Source organism: Octopus bimaculoides, chromosome 19 (genome assembly GCF_046866305.1).
Source record: "Octopus bimaculoides isolate indiv1 chromosome 19, ASM4686630v1, whole genome shotgun sequence".
Taxonomy (NCBI): domain Eukaryota; kingdom Metazoa; phylum Mollusca; class Cephalopoda; order Octopoda; family Octopodidae; genus Octopus; species Octopus bimaculoides.
The window spans coordinates 54,002,309-54,019,808 of record NC_142946.1 but is presented as its reverse complement, the minus strand read 5'-3'; the positions used below and the strand labels follow the sequence as shown (position 1 = coordinate 54,019,808).

Sequence of the window (17,500 nt, the reverse complement as noted above, 5' to 3'; positions counted from 1 at the left end):
AAGCCCACAGGGCAGTATTTTGAGGAGATGGAGTATAAGAGATAAATCAACCACCTCCAGCACTTGAACGTTACTTATTTTATTGCCCCCCCCCCCCTCCGAAGGGACGAAAGTCGAAGTCGACTTTTAAAACAAGGAAAAAGCTTAATAGCAACAATATTAATAGATAAATAAAAATAAATAACTCAAGTTTTGAGCGAGAAATTATTAGATATTAAAATCGTTTGGTGAAAAAAGAATTTTTTAAAAAAACCTTGTTTATTTTGGGGGGATTTTTCTGTTTCGAAAGTAAGATACAATATAATGGGTACATAAATATAAAAATTAAAAAGGAATTTTTTTTTTTAATCTGAAAAAAAAAGAGAAAGGTAAAAAAATCCCTTTCCTTCGACGAAGTCGAGTGCCCACCTCTCCTTAAAAATAATATCTTGAAGGGGTTTTTCATACTTACTAAGGGTCGTTGGTGAAAGACGGGCTTTTGGGCGGATCATAATTGTACAAATGGCTGTGTAGCACATCAAAACAAAAATAGCACATGTCTGCACTGGCCACTGTGTATCCATTTTTGTAATGATTCGGATGAACGGCCGATCCGTTGCAGCAAATAGCCGGCATAGAGTTATTCAGCTTTTGTTTCTTCACCCCGCAACAGCTGGCCGCCATCTTGACTCCGGTGGAGTCACGCCAAGTCTCGCTTAGTCTCGCCATGCCGTTAGTGCCGTTTATCTGTTTTTCTGCTGCCAGACTCGCTCTTCCTCTTCTCCTCTCCTTTTGACACACAAAAATAAACAAAACAATCACAAATCTCTGTCTTACTACAGGTATTAATTTACAACCACACTTCACTACTTGACTGAACCCACCACTACACGCAGCTTCTTTTTTTTTTTTTTTGTCGTTGTCCAAGAACAGACAAATTAGTTCATATATATTTTATATATATATATATATATATATATATATAGATAGATAGATAGATAGATAGATATATATAGTCAAAAGTCAAATAGTAGCAGAGGAGGACAGTAATGTGTAGTAAACTTCACTTCAACAAAACCAGCAATCTTTTAGAACGAGAGAGAAGGGAAAAAGTCTTTCTTTTCTTTTTAAAACATTGAGAAAAAAACAATGTTTTGACTATCTCGAATTAGATTAAGTATCAGTGGATATTTCACTCTTTGTTGGTTTTTCTTTAAAAAAAAAAAGAAAATAACCAATGCTTTATAATTTTCTTTAACGTATCATAATCAGTATCATTATTATTATCATCATCATCCGTGTCGATAGGATAAATAGATAGATAGATAGAAGCTGCTGTCTTTGTTTTGTTTCTTTTTTTTTTAGTAAGCAGCTATTCATCCGATTACTTTCTCTTTGAGTCTTGTGGTGTGATGTTGCGTGTGTAATCCTTTGCAAGCTGACTGGCAGGGTGGATTGTTTATTTGTGTGTGCTGATTTTTTTAATGTATTTATGCCTCTGAGTACGTGGGTCTTTTAAACAGCAACGTCTTCAGGACAAAAAGGCTATTAAAGTGATTAATTACAGTCGCCTACTTCACATTGTAAACAACAACTATAACAGTAGCAGCAGCAGCTTCAACAAACACCAACAATAAACAAGTCTAAGAACAAAAGTTTAAATGGTCTGACCGTAATATATTCCACCACTACACATAAATCTGGTAAGATGATTTGTGTGTCTATGTGTCAGTATTTGACTATCAGTGTAGGTGTGTGTGTGCGTGTATGTGTATGTGTGTATGTTTTAAGTCCAATGACACAACTGTTGTAAGACCATGTTTACACCTAACATGGCTTTTCTGTTATATTAATATTAACATTATTAATAAGTCAGCGGTTACCACATCCATCAGGTAACTGTTAATGTCGACCGACTGACTTCACTACTTACTACTGGTCGTCGTCAAATAAACTCTTCACACACTTGGTATCTGGCAGTTCCTTCAACCATCATCATCAACTTCGTCGTCATCAATGTCATGATCCCCTTCTTCGCCTTCGTCTACCTTTCATGTCTTGTACAATACCAACAACAACACCACCAACTCTTTCTCCGCAGCCGCCGTCGCTACCACCAACGGCGTCACGGACGAATCTTGCAGTGAATCAGTGGAACAAGAAAACATCTTTACGGTAATGCAGCAATCCAACACTTGTTCGGCTCATTTGTAATCCTTTCTCTCTCCTCTCCTAATTTGCGGGTCTGTTAAGGAAATAGAATGACAGACGCGAGATGAGAGAAAAGAGAGAGTGAGTGAGTGGTGGTGGTCAGGGAGACTGTCAGGAATGGTAAATTTGCTTCCGAGATCTGCTACCACCAAGGATTCCAACATTAGATGTGATGTTACTTAATAAAAGATCCAATATTATTATTATTATTATTAACAATAATAATAATAGTAACCACACCAATTATTATGATGATATCAATGGTGGCATTTCTCCAGATGTTATCATCTATTTTGCATTTTCATTCTCTTGTCCTTCTTTCTTCCTCTGGCTTCGCTTGTCACATCCTGTCTGTCCAGCGGTTTGCCCTTCTTCCAGTTTTCTGGCTAACCCGACCTCAAGCTGTTAAGGCCGTGTGACGAGATGGGATTCTGGCTTCCCAGTAAGCGTTTAGCTAATAGTCCAACTGTATGTAATATATACATACATACGTCTGTCTGCTGTAGGACTGTATGTATAAATATGCGTGTTATGTATACAGCAGAAACCAGTAAATCCCATCTGATACCTTCAACCAAAACTCTCCCACCAACAAAACATTAGGTCTACCAAAGGTGGCGGGTGACAGATTTCCTCGTTCCTCTTCTTTTTTTTTTCTTTTTGCCCCCACTTTTTCCCGTCCTTCCTTTCTTTCTTCCGTGTCTCCACTCACCCACTCTGACTCTGTCCTTCTTCAACTCTCTTCTCTTTCAGTGTCTTTCTAATTCTCTCTATCTCCCCCTCATCCTCTCTTAGTCTGTCCTTCTTCACTTCTCTCCTTTCTTTGAATCTTTCGACTTTTCACTGTATTTCTCTTTCTCTTTCTCTCTCTGTCTCTCGTCCTTCCTGACTCTGTATCTCCTCCTTACTCCCCTCTTTCTGTTTCTGTTTTTCACCTTCTTCCTCTATCTTTCATTCATCTGCTCTCCTCTCTCTGATTCTTTCTGCTTCTCACTTTCTATCTCTCGCTCATCCTCTCTGACTCTATCCCTCTTCTGCACTCACCTCTCTCATTATATTTCTATTTCTCACCTTTTCCCCCTCTCTCTCGCTCATTTTCTCCAACTCTGCTTCTCTCTACCTCTCTCCCTCTTCCCTCCTCATTCTCCCTCACACACACTCTATTCCTCTAACTCCGTTTATTGCTCACACTCTCTGGCTGTTGCTTCGTCAACCCTCACTTCTCTCTCGTTCTCTGGTTCTCTCCATTTTTCTCACTCCACAGCTCCATGATTTCCGTCTCTAACTTCCCGGTTCCCCACCTATCCTTTCCCACTCTCTTTTCCCGTTTTCTTCATTAACTACTCTCTCACTCTCTCTCTCTCTCTCTCTCTCACTCTCTCGACTGCTTTCCTATCCTATAACTACTCATCCTCCTCATCTGCTAGCTCCCCCTCTTCTCTCTCTCTCTCTCTCTCTCTCTCTCTCTCTCTCTCTCTCTCTCTCTCTCTCTCTCTCTCTCTCTCTCTCTCTCTCTCTCCTCCTTCTTCTTCACTCGACCTCTAGCAACTGTTCTGTCATTTCAGGATCCTGCTCTTTTCTCCGTATGTTTCACTCGTCCTCTACTCACTCTCCAACTACTCCAATCTCATCTCTGTCTTTCTTTTACTCCTTCTTTTCCCATTCCTCGCTCACTCTCTCCTCCATGAATACCTTATACCTTTTCTTTCTACTCCCGTATTTATCTACTCTCACCTTCCCTTTATCTAATCTTTTCCTCCTGTATCCTTTCTATCCAGTTTTTTCTCTCTCTGAACTGTTGATTACTCCCCTCTCTCCCTGCTTCATCTTGCTCTCTACTGCTTTCGCTTTCTCTCTCCCCCTCTCTCTACTCGTCACTCTCGCACTTCTCTTTCTCCCTCTGTTTTCTTCGTCACACCTTTATTTGTGTTTCCTTGACCACACACACACACACACACACCATTCTCTCTTTCTTTCATTCTACCACTACACCTGTATTCTCTTATCACCCGCTGCCAATTTCTTTTTTTTCTCCCTCCTTCTCTTCGTATCTCTTTTCTCTGCCTACTCTTTCTCTCTCATTCTCACTCACTCTTTATCCCCCCTTCTCTCTCTCTCTCTAATAATTTATGTTTCTCTAAATTTTCTCCCACTACGATCATCCTAATTGGATTTTCACTTTCGTATTCCCTTTTTCTTTCTCTTACTCGCTCTTCCTTTCCCTCTCACGCTCTCTCTCTCTCTCTCTCTCTCTTTCTCAACACTGCTTTTCTCCACACGTCATCTTCGTTTTCACCTATTATTCTACACCCTTCTTTTTTTTTCTCCCAGTTTTCTCCTTACTCCTTTCTTTCTCTTTACTTTTTCTCTTCTTCCCCCCTATTCTTCTAACTCTTTATTTAACTTCATTTTCTTTTACCTTCTTCATTCTTTCTTCCGTTTTTTTTTCTGCTCGCAAGCTTCTGTCTTTTGCAGTGTCTATTTACCGTTCTTAGTCTGTCTGTTTCTCTCTTTCTCTCACTCACGTATACACATACACACTCTGTCTTACTCTCTCTTTGTCTCGTATACATTCATGCGTACCTACGTACATATGTACGTATGTACGCGCATACGTACGTACGTACGTACGTACGTACATAACGAACTATTTGTGTGGGGGAGGAGGGTGAAGGTCTGGAAACTGTAGTGACATCCGGTCGACAACTGATGAGGGATTTGGGTAGGTTGTATCTGTGCTGTGCTTTCGCTTCCCCTAGTAAAAATTCTTCTTTCTCTCTCTCACTCACCCATTCTCTGTCTCTCTCACTCATTCTCTCTCTGCCAACTTCTTCATAAAACACACACACACACACACACAAATGCTATATTGCTTGATATGCTCAACATCTTGCCTACAGTGGCGTTAAGGTCACTTGTAACATTCATTGTAATTGGGCCGATGTAGTGGGCTTGCTTCCCTTTTCTGTCTTTAAAGAATCTTTATCATATCTAATATTTACTTCATGTTGAACATCTTGGTGAAATCCTTCATTAATTATCTCTTCATTCATTCATTTTATTTTTTTTTTCTGGGTTTATTAATTGGATGGCAACCGTACTGGAGTAACGTCCTCAAATTATTTTAAATATACATACATTTATACATATACACATACATACATTTATGCATATACACATACATATATATGTATATATACACATACATATATATACACTACATACATATATATATATATACACGTACACACACATATATATATACACGCATACATATATATACACACACCCATACATATATATACAGACACATATATATATATATACATACATACATATATACACATACATATATATACACACACATACATATACACACATACATACATATATACACACATACATATATACACACACATACATATATATATATATATTTACGGGGAGTTAATTATATGATTGGTCATTGAATGACCAATGGTTTCGCATCTATAAAGCGCTTAGCCTTATAGACAACTTGTTAGACTCTAATGACTGCGGGCATATGACCTCTTTTCAAACTGGAGATAGAAAACCGTTACGGTCGCTTAATTTGTAAAAAAAAATGTATTGTCTGAGCCTTAAACGGGCCAGATTATCACCCTTAGATTGGGACCGGTCAGCAAAATTTTACATCATGTTCTTGGCCAGCCATGTGTAGTGCCTTAATGATAAAAGAACTCAATACAAATTTAAATAGAGGCTCATAGAACAACCAGGGTCCTATATAATTGGAAGCGGACGATGCAAGCTTTGTTTATCAGAGCAGGAAGGATCGTTATAGACTCGCTTGATCCAGAGATCCTTTTAAACTCCAGGAACGAGATCTATAGACCTTGTCCGCATTTTAAACGCTATCTGTTGCAAGCGTGGGATTCCCCGTTCGTCGATTAGGGATATAAAAAATAATCACGGAGCGGAACTAACCTAAGGGCAATAATTCCTCTTTCGTCGATTAGGATCATAAAAATTAGCTGATCGGTCCAATCTAAGGCTCAGACAATATATATTCTTTGTTTACAAATTAACTGACCGTAACAGTTTTCTATCTCTAGTTAGAAAAGAGATTATATGTCCACGGCCATTGGACTCTGACGAGTCGTCTATAAGGCTAAGCGCTTTATAGATGCGAAACCATTGGTCACTCTATGACCGCCCATATAATTAACTCCCAGCAAATACATTATTGCTCTAACTTTTAGAGTGCGTCTTTTTCGGATATATGATCCACTGATGTTATATATATATATATATATATATATATATATATATATATATATATATATATATATATATATATATATATATATATATACACACACACACAACTGAATAACTGAATGTGTTAACTATTGACGTAAGCACATACGACAAACTGAAGTTCATTACGCTGAAAATTTAATGAAAATCAGAAGTGGAATAGGGGCAAATAGAAATACTAATGAAGTGAGGAGCAGAGAACATTAGTGCAATGACTGTTATTGTCTTATTCATTGCCATACATACAGAAGACAACTCCACATGTTTCGGTTTTATTTGACCTCATCAGCTATGTGGCTTTCATTGTCCTTCCGGAAGTAGTAATACAGGAATTACTAATCTGAATTACCGTAATGCAACTCGAATAGGTATGGAAAACTGGCATATTTAGAGAAAGCAATCACGAAGATTAATTACTGAGAGATGTTAGCTCTATGGAAAAAAAAAAATCATTTTTTAATACAGAATATTAATGATCCAGTTAGAAATACCAATGCAGTGAAGAAGAGAGAACAAGCCCAGAATTGTCTCCCGTATTTGTCGCAATCGCCTCACTCCACGTATTTCAAGTACTTTCACTCTTATATAACTATTGTTAACTAAATCAACCACGAAAATAAAGCTCACGCTGGGCGTGGTGATATAACGTAACTCTAAACACCTACACTCTTTTTCTTTTTTACTCTCTCTATTTCCCTTCTCTCTTTCTCTTACATGCATCTCATTTCTCTTCTTTCTAATTTGCTTTCTTCGTCATCAAAATGTGCGTATTAAGTCACGTAGAGATGGCGGCGACGAAGCAGGAGTATTCCGTATTCTAAATTTCACTTCTTATTAACAAAAACACGTGTGTATTATTTTTTTAATCATTTCTTTTTTTGCCATATTTACTCTGTGGCAGTGGAGTAGAGTGTAGTATTGTAATTAGCTAATTATGAATCGAAGCCAATTAAGAAATCGTTTCTGATTGACAGTGCGCTCTCATGCCAATCGGTTACTGATAAACAGAATAATTCCATTTATAATTTTTAAGGTATTGTCCACTGAAATATTTTATGTATTGCAATTATTTGTCCGACTTCATGTTAATTTAACTGTACTCTCTTCCTCCCTCTCTCTATCTTTCGAAGTATCTATTTATTTGTCTGTTTATGTATATTCGTCCATCTATCTATCTGCCTATCAGTGAAACCCGTGAGTTTGGATAAGTCAGTACGCTGTGGTGAGAAAAGGAAGAAGACTAATTTCACTGTCTACCTTTTAACTACACAAACTATCATCAGTTTCCCCGTGCTTTTTGAGAGTGTCGGTCTATATCCCTATGTTTGTCCATCTATCTTAATATTTAATCTATGGCAATGTTTCGCTGATGGCCTAAATTTTCGGCAATTTACGTAAAGAGTTTTTATCTATTTACTTTCATTTTCATGCCCTGTTGAAGGCGACATTTGCTAAGAAATCGGTGAGGACTAAAATGGATAAAATGTTCGCATACGGGCGTTTGAATTTACGCACAACCTCACTGGGTAAATAGACCCCATAATTAAACCACATGGTTTTGCTTACGCAGTGATGCAATGTACATACGCATATGAACTCTTTTACTCTTTTACTCGTTTCAGTCTTTTGACTGTGGCCATGCTGGAGCACCGCCTTTAGTCGAGCAAATCGACCCCAGGACTTATTCTTTAGAAGCCTAGTATTTATTCTGTCGGTCTCTTTTGCCGAACCGCTAAGTTACGGGGACATAAACACACCAGCATCGGTTGTCAAGCGATGTTGGGGGGACAAACACAGACACACAAACACATATACATATATATATACATATCTACGACAGGCTTCTTTCAGTTTCCGTCTACCAAATCCACTCACAAGGCTTTGGTCGGCCCGAGGCTATAGTAGAAGGCACTTGCCCAAGATGCCACGCAGTGGGACTGAACCCGGGACCATCTTTCTATTTATCCAGTTCTTTCCCAAGCAAAAATTCATCTTCCCTAGCACCATAACTCTGTAAAGGAAAAGACATAAACAAGTACCTTTCTGTCTCTCTGCTTATCTCTCTCTCTGCTTCTCTCTCTCTCTCTCCATCCATGCATGCATGCAGACTGCTGATAGATTTAACACGTCATTCTACCACACAACCATGTCCACACCTCTGTATACTTTTATTGCTGTGCGACATTTTATCTACTCAAAACAAATTCATGCACAGGAACTTCTTGGACTCTTGGAATGTATGCACAGACTAAGTGGTATTACTTGGTCAAGAGTTGACTTCCACCATATTGTGGGTATGTGTTTGTGTGTACCCTTATCTGGATATAATATGATGGTTATACATGAGCATCATTGTCACACAAGCGAAGTTGATTGTGTCCAGTCTTCCGTGAAAAACTTGTCTAGCTATGGGAAAACATTACCTTGCTTGGAAACAGGTTAGCATTGGTGACAAGGTGGACATCTGGCCACAGAAAAATCTGCCTCAACAAATTCTCTCTGACCCATGGAAGCATGGAAAAGTGGATGTATTTTTTATTTTATTCCAAAGGTCTTTGAAAGTGCTGAGTAAATATAAATAAAACGTGCAAATATATCTTATCACTCAACTGGTGACAAGTGACTTTATGAAATATCAATATTTGCACCTATATGCACCTATTTGCACCTATATGAATATCAATATTTGCACCTATATGCATGCACATACATACTATATTGTGTCAATTTGTATGCAATGCCTAATAGCACAAATTCTCTGTATGTTGTGTATATATATATATATATATATATATATATATATATATATATATATAGGGTTTTGTATATGTATTTATCTGGATCTTTTTCTTTAATTGTACCCCACACATTATAACTATAAGGATTGTGGATCTAGTTCAAAACGGGGGCACCAGTTTTCGTTTATGTTTTATGTAGTGTTTTTGGTACCGAAAGACTTTCAAACTTCGTATACTTATCTATTTTGTGTTATAGAACAGAAAAAAATTTTTGTATTCGAAGTTATTTCATGTAAAAAATTGTCTTATTTCGATAATTTCAACCAATCACTGACAAGTATTCAGCTGTTTATAGTTACTCCTTTGGCAGTTTAAGCGGTGTAAAGCGTATTTAATCTCCATTACTTCTGACATTTTGCAGAGAGGCAACACACGTGTGTTCGTTTTCCTTCGTTTTATTTTTAATATAATTTCGTTAACATCTGCCTGAACTGTATGTGTACAACATTTGCCCTAACCCTAACCCTTCCCTCAAAAACCAGGCCTTGTGCCTATAATAGAAAGGTTTATTAGCTACTGCCAATATGCTTCAGCCATTTTTTGACAAGGAAATAATAATTTTATCACCGCCAGAATCGTTTGTTTACGTAGTCAGCACTTACTGCATTCGGCTGAATGGACGTCAGTCATTGGTTGAAATTACAGAAATACGACAACTTTAACATGAAATAAGTTGCAATATAATAATTTTTCTTAAGAAGACTAAGAGAAAAAGATGTTTTATATGACACATTCTACCAGTGTCCCAAGTTTCAAAGTGTTTTGTTAAGAAAATACTGGCGCCCCCGTTTTGAACTAGATCCGGGATTGTTTCTGTCTTTATAATCTCCTTATTTTGGTTGTCTCTATTTTCAGATCTTTATATTATTGTATTTTACAGGCTCTTTCTCATTCACCCATCTGTTAACACTAGCAAACGCCGATGAATGTGTTTACTAGGACAAATGTAAACAGATACTAATTATTGGTAGAACATCTCTGAACAGATAGAACTGCTGTGAAGAAAAATTTATGGAACACCTTGATCGCAGAATAACACCTGTTTTTAACATATTCCTAGAACACCAGTGAATAGATATAAGTACATCTGTGAACATATTACTGAAGCAGCTGTGTAAGGATATCAGATCAGAAGTGAACAGATATTATTAGAATAACTCGAATGAATACTAATTACTAGAACACTTGAAAGCAGATATTTCTACAGCACCTGTTGCTATTAACGAATTTGTGAAAAGTTCACATATCTTCGCCATTTTGATAATGGTAAGTTTATCATACTTTTGTCATTATTGTATTTGGGGTAGGGGTGAGTGATTTTCAGGTTTTTTTGTTTTTTTGCATTTTTATCTTTCATTCTTAGAGTAAATGACATTTTTTTTTCTTGTGAACCATTTCCACAAATGATACCAACCATCATACCCAAGCACCAACAGTATAGGTCAATGTAGGTGTCTCCTTTGTTAAGTTTACTTTGGTTTGTTGGTTATTCTAGTATCATCATCATCATCCTTGTTTAATGTCTGTTTTCCATGCTAACATGGGTCAGACAGTTTGACATGGAGCTGGCCAATCGGGGAGCTGTCCAGGCTCCAACTCTCTGTTGTGGCATGGTTTCTATGGCTCGATGCCCTTCCCAATGCCAACCACTTTACAGAGTGTGCTGGGTGCTTTTTACGTGCCACTGACATGGGTGCATTTACGCAGCATCAGTATATGACTGCATCTTATGTGGCACGGGCACCTGTAATAGACAAGCTTGTATGTGTGGATGACTGTGATTTTACTTGACTTAACGCATCCTCTCAAGCACAGCAAATCACCACAACTTCTAGTCCCTTATTATTTCCTCAATGAGGCCCAGTGTCTGAAGATCCTTTCTGATCACTTTGTGACACGTGTTATTGAGCAAAACACTTCATTTCACGTTACTCCAGTTCACTCAGCTAGCAAAAATGAGTAGTCCTATGACACACCAGTGTCCTACCCAGGTGGGGAATATACACACCAGGAAACCGGCCCTTATGAGGCAGTGTGACTTGAGAAGGTAACTCTACCTTTACTTATCTCTCTATATAGACAGATATAGATCAATGGTTTTCAACTGGGGTCTATGCAAGCAAAATAGTAAATTGGGAACACAGAGTAGTATGTCAAGGGTCCATGAAAAAAAAAAAAATTTACTTCAGATTTCTTTCTCTGATGTTTTACATAGTTTAACATGTTTCCAGCCACAAGTGAACGGGTGAAAAACAAAACAAAAAAATAGACAAAACAAAAAAAAAAAAAGGAATTTTGAAATAAGTATCTATTAAACTAGTTTTTAAATATGGAATGGCTATGGGGATCCACCTGAGTAAAATAGTAATCAAAGGGGTCCATAGGTAAAAAAAAGGGTGAAAACCATTGATAAAAATAAATAAATAGAAAGATAGATAGAAAAATATACAATAAAAAGAAGAGAAAAAGCAGAAAACATAATCATTCTATAAATTTGATTGACTTTATTTATCTATTAATCTATTAATCTATTATTTATTAATCTATTTATCTTTTTGTTATTCTAGGCAACTGTAACATACCAGAGTAGCGACAGTGGATCACTGCTGTGTGTAGACCATGCTGAGAGTCTGATTGCTGCTGGAGGAGAGAACGGAGCGTTGAATTTATGGGACTCTGCTACACAACAGCTCCTGCACCAATATGTCCCCGATGACAGTGATGACGACTGTACATCGCTGCGGTTCACTAAAGATAGCTCACTCTTGTTTGCTGCTTTCAATAAGAAGATTTGTCAGTTTGACAAGCGGACATTTCTGACACCTGTTGAAACATACCATTACAACATTGAAGAAATTAATCAACTGAACATCAATGATAAAGAAACCTTACTTGCCTCGTGCGATGATTCCGGTGAAACAAAGATCTTCTCGCTCCAGGAGAGGAAAGTGATAAAAACTTTGCGTAGTAAGCACTCTAATATATGTTCTGCTGTTGTATTCCGACCGAACCACCAGTGGGAGGTGATGACTGCTGGACTGGACTGCAAGTTGATACACTGGTATTTTGCTAAACCAAAGGTGATGAATGAAATTAACATGCAAGAGTTGCTCGGAGAAAACATTGACGAGGCCCAAATCTTAAATCCGCCTCTTATTCATCATATCAACTTCTCACCCAATGGTTTTTTCTTGGCCTGTGCCCTAGAGAATGGTATTGTTAAAGTGTTTGATAGCAACCGCAAACATCTTCGGGACCGTTTTTCTCTGAGGGGTCACAACCAGGGTGTGAGTCAAGTGGATTTCCTTAGCAACCGATTTATGGTGTCCGGTGGCAATGATAAGCAGATTATTGTTTGGGACCTGGAAAAACTGGGGGGTTCTGGTGATGGAGCAAATGGAGCCGAGGTAGTCCAGCCTCAGCAGCTCAATGGACATATGACAAATGGGCAGGGATCAGCCCATAGCAACACTGCACATGATGGTGTCAGTGACAACGGTGATGATGATGATGACGATGATGTTGATGATAGCCACAACAACAATACAGCAGACTGTAAAGTGTTCACAACTCTACTTTCTAACAAGGTCAACTGGTTAAAGTCTGTTACTATTAGCAACCAACATTACATTTTTGTTGCTGATGAATCAACAAAACTATCTAGGATTACAATAGATGGACTATAAAATTTTCCCTGATCCTAATGTATTTATGAAATATACCAAATACAAACTACCATGCTAATATAATATAAAATACACCACCTGCCAATCACTAATTTACTATAAAATATTGCCAAACACCACCTGTTCTATAAAAAAACAAAAAACTTACAGATATCAGCACTGATTGTCAGAACCATCTTGGAAAAATCAAACAACAACACTGACAGAGTCGACATTTGGCATGAGTTCTGCTACCATGAGCGGGTGGGGGTTGAAGGAGTTCTTGGACCCTTTTGATATTTCCAATACAGACACAATCAAGCAATTAAAACTGCATAAAACTGTCTTGACATCACTGTAAAATCCAACCTGTTTCAGCCATGCGTGAGCCAGGTAGAGGTAGGCTGAATCTTGTACACTGGTAAATACTGAAAGAGAGGCAGTTGATGATGATGTTGATGATCATGGTGATAATGAAGAGGCAGAGACTATGATAGCAATGTTTGTGATGATTATGTCAAAAAGAAGGAAAAATATTTTAATATAAAAAAAAAGCCAAAAAGTTAATGTTTTCTTTTGTTATTTTTTTCTTTTTGAATGTTTGCAATGTTACAAAGGTGCAGGAGTGGCTGTGTGGTAGGTGGCTTGCTTACCAACCACATGGTTCTGGGTTCAGTCCCACTTCGTGGCACCTTGGGCAAGTGTCTTCTGCTATAGCCTCGGGCCGACTAAAGCCTTGTGAGTGGATTTGGTAGACGGAAACTGAAAGAAGCCTGTTGTATATTTATATATATATATATATATGTATATGTGTGTGTGTGTGTATTTGTGTGTCTGTGTTTGTCCCCTCAACATCGCTTGACAACCAATGCTGGTGTGTTTACATCCCCGTAACTTAGCGGTTTGGCAAAAGAGACTGATAGAATAAGTATTAGGCTTCCAAAGAATAAGTCCTGGGGTCGATTTGCTCGACTAAAGGCAGTGATCCAGCATGGCCGCAGTCAAATGACTGAAACAAGTAAAAGAGTGAAGGCAACGCAGTTATTAAATAGTGTAAGACATCAAGTATGGCTTATTTATGCTGGAGAAGGAGGTATAATGAATTGCTGTGACCTCTTCCTATTATTGTCGACATACCGCAAGCAACTTTTCGGAAGTATATACTAACAGACAGTGATATTTTGGCTTGTTTTCAATATTTTATTATTAGTATCAATTGTTGTGCCCCCAGGAGACATGTTTATTTGGCACTGTAGCCTACAACACTTTGGTCTCCCATCCAGAGTATGTTTGCATTAGATGCAGGGCAACTTTTTAGGCCATAAAGAAAAATACATAAATGTGTCTTATACGCCGGCAAATACACTTGCTTGATCAGGGTTGACCAAGGACTAAGCCACCACCACCACCACAACAACAACAACAACAACAGTCACAATAACAAGAATAACAACAGCAATAATTCTCTGAAATCGATGTGGTAACACTGAGTTTGCAATATTCAGAAAATGCTCAGAAAGTGCGAGTGGTGTGAATTAGTGGCAAATGTGTCTACTTAAAAAAAGAAAAATGTAGACTAATGGAATTTTGTTAGCCATTCTAATCAATAGTGTGTCGAATAATGGTAAAGAAGTGCTTACTTTCACATGTTGATCAATAAATAGATTATCTCATTCGACAGGTATGACTGGCTGACGAGACGGCTTGCTTACAAATTCGTCTTGTCAGTGAAAATTAATAATGTCATCGCAGTGAATTCGTTCGTCTGTGTACGTGTGTACTTATTCGTGTATATATATATATATATATATATGTTCTATTTTTAATTATTTAAAATCTTCTTGTGAGGAAGCTGCTTGGTTTCTAAGGAAGATACAAAACACCCTCATTGGTATATAGATAGCAAAAAAATCAAATGCACATTTTAAACTTGAGAAAAGTCTTGCATATTTTCACTGTTCTGCTTACAGATTGCATTTGTAGTGCGCGTTTTAGATCGTTGATTTCTTTTTGTATGTATGTGTACATATTGTATGTGTGTGTATGTGTACACGTGAGTGTGTGTGTATGTGTTGCATGATAGTTTTGACTGGTTCTGAAACACCATAAAAATATAATATATTCATCCATATTCATAGCCAGCCTGTGATGAAAGCTTAGTAGAGTTTTGAAATAACTGTCTTGCGAAGTTCCATACCTCTTAGGAACAGGAATGGGGAGTCATTTTCCCTTTCATTATTTTAGTATTTAAAGGCGGTGAGCTGGCAGAGTCGTTAGGAGGCCAGGCAAGATGCTTAGCGGCATCTCGTCCGTCTTTACATTCTGAGTTCGAATCTTGCTGAGGTCGACTTTACCTTTCATCCTTTCGTGATCGATAAATCAAGTACCAGTTGAATACTGGAGTCGATGTAGTCGACTTACCCCTTCCAACCAAAATTTCAGGCCTTGTGCTTTAGTAGAAAGGATTGTTTTAGTATTTAGAAATTACATTTGTAAAAGAATAGCTTTTTTCCCCCAAATTTAAATTTTTTACATTTTGCACTCTCTCAATTACTTAACTTTTTCCTTTCCCATGAGACATAGGACTTCGTGGGACAGCTATTCCAAAAGAGCCGAATCCTCTACGTACTCGCTTAATTGAAATGGCACAGAATATTACTGGTATCTGTTTTTCCTTGACCTTTGGAGAGGAGCAGAGAGAGAGAGAGAAAAACCCAGAGTTGAGAACAGTATAGAAAAATCGTCGATGGCCTATATTCCATAGGGAGAGAAGGGCTTACGTAAATAAGTACCTACGTGTTCAACCAGGCTAAATGTGGTTACACGATGTGGATTCAATCAGAGATCATATTTTCCCCACAGGTTGTACAACCATTTCATTATTTCATTAATCTCACAAGTTAGGTAGGGCTTACAGAGGCTATAGGTGTACCCCTTTTACTTAGACTAAAAGAGAAAAAATATGTTTTAAAAAAGTATCCATTTTCGTATTACATTTTCTATATTTTCGAAAATTAAAGAAATAATTGATTTCATTGAAGTTATCTCTCTTGTTTTTAAAATTTAAACACCCTAGAGGAAGTTTTTATTTACTAACTGCAAGGCTAACTAATCTCAGTTAATCAATTTTTTTTTAAAGTTATGATAAATGAAACCATGCAGTGTATCGATAAGGGAAATTACTCTGTATAAACTAAAGTAAAGCCATGTCCCTTGCATGCAAATAAGTGAAACAACTTTTTCTTTCCGTAACAGAGTTACTTGCCATGGTAATTTATTTATTTTTTTTCATATTTCGTATTTCTCTTAATATTTAATTTAAATAAGGCAGCGAGCTAGCAGAAAGGTTAGCAGAAGACAAAAAAAAAAAAAAAAAAAAGCGCCAAGAACATAAAAGTCAGAAATGAGACAAGCGGTTTGGAGACACAAAATTTGAAACCTTAAACTCTTATTTACATCAGCTGAAAAAAAAAAAAAAAAAAAAAATTATCGGGTTGGTGCATAATTATTGCGGTTTTTTTCAACGAATTTTATTCAACAAAAACAATAACAACATGTAACAAAAAACATCTTTAAATGATTATTCCGGAGCATATTCACCATCTACCTCAATTACTGCTTCCCATTTGCTTGGCAGACGGTCAGACCGTCATTTAAAGATGTTTTTGTTTAATATTGTTATTGTTTTTGTTCAATAAAATTTGTTGAAATAAGTCGCAATAATTATGCACCAACCCAATAGAATATAATCTTCGTTTTATAAATGCCAAATGCTGACTCAACTGTTTTGCCAGGGATCCTAAATCAGCTTATCGTAGCTTCAAAGAAAACTACTCGATCTTTGTAAAAGACATCCCATCAGAATAGGAAGCGGAATGCTATTGGAAGGCTCCATGGGAAAACGATGACAAGTTCTAACACATGTTAGAAAAAAAAATGAAATAAATGGCTCAGTACAGAAATAATTCAAAAGAGAATAACAAACGGAGAATTCCCAGGCTGAGATCTTGTAAGATATTATTTCAAGAGTCGCACCTTTTATCATAACGATTCGATAACACTAAAAGCAAAGAGTGCCAAAGGTGTTTTTGACCCGTTGAATTGGTTGTTAACTACTCTTACTCCTGTCGTTGCAAAACACAACAGAACTATCTAAAGCTAAAATTTACTTCCGAATAGACTGCATGAACATCTTGTCCGAGATATATATTAGGTGCCCAAACGCTTTCTTTGAGTTACCAATTGTACTATAACACTTGAACAGGCTGGGGAAAGAAAGAAGTATGAGGTTATTCGATGCAGTTGTTAATCAACAAGATACAGAGAGAAACTGTAAAGAAATGCAGGACCTTCGCTTTAGTTTAATTGGAGCGCTCAGAAACCCTTTAATAGTATACCACATGGGCAGATTATCAAAGCATAGCGATTAACTAAAGTCATGCACCCGCTCGTTCTAGCTATCTAGCCAAGATTTGGCACACCGTTCTCATTTTATTGTTCGACTTTACGCTTTCTATTAGTGATGCTCGAGATTCATTTATGCAGCAT

At 37.3% G+C, this 17,500-nt stretch overlaps 2 protein-coding genes across 7 annotated transcripts in view; one reads left to right on the top strand and one right to left on the bottom strand.

Annotated features, from left to right (window-relative positions):
- The window catches only part of LOC106875395 (nuclear protein AMMECR1), a 58,715-nt gene extending 57,792 nt beyond the window's left edge, over positions 1 to 923 (bottom strand). Inside the window, exon 1 of one of the 2 annotated variants that reach the window (XM_014923504.3) lies at positions 452 to 923. In XM_014923504.3, the coding sequence (XP_014778990.1) occupies positions 452 to 708 (257 nt within the window). In that variant the 5' untranslated portion in view covers positions 709 to 923. The remainder of the gene's footprint in view (positions 1 to 451) is intronic. The other variant, XM_014923505.3, reaches the window with a different exon arrangement.
- Positions 924 to 4,807: 3,884 nt separating this feature from the next.
- LOC106875426 (WD repeat-containing protein 53) lies at positions 4,808 to 13,519 on the top strand. 5 transcript variants are annotated; one of them, XM_052974689.2, is made up of 3 exons: positions 4,808 to 4,912; positions 10,168 to 10,553; positions 11,855 to 13,519. In XM_052974689.2, exons 2-3 carry the CDS (start codon positions 10,551 to 10,553, stop codon positions 12,971 to 12,973), a joined length of 1,122 nt encoding a protein of 373 aa, XP_052830649.1. In that variant the 5' UTR covers positions 4,808 to 4,912; positions 10,168 to 10,550; the 3' UTR covers positions 12,974 to 13,519. The 5 variants fall into 5 exon arrangements, with proteins under 5 accessions (XP_052830649.1, XP_014779056.1, XP_014779058.1 ...); XM_014923570.3 differs by lacking the exon at positions 4,808 to 4,912 and adding an exon at positions 7,257 to 7,336; XM_014923572.3 differs by lacking the exon at positions 4,808 to 4,912 and adding an exon at positions 7,257 to 7,336 and having other exon boundaries at positions 10,143 to 10,553.
- Positions 13,520 to 17,500: the final 3,981 nt, after the last annotated feature.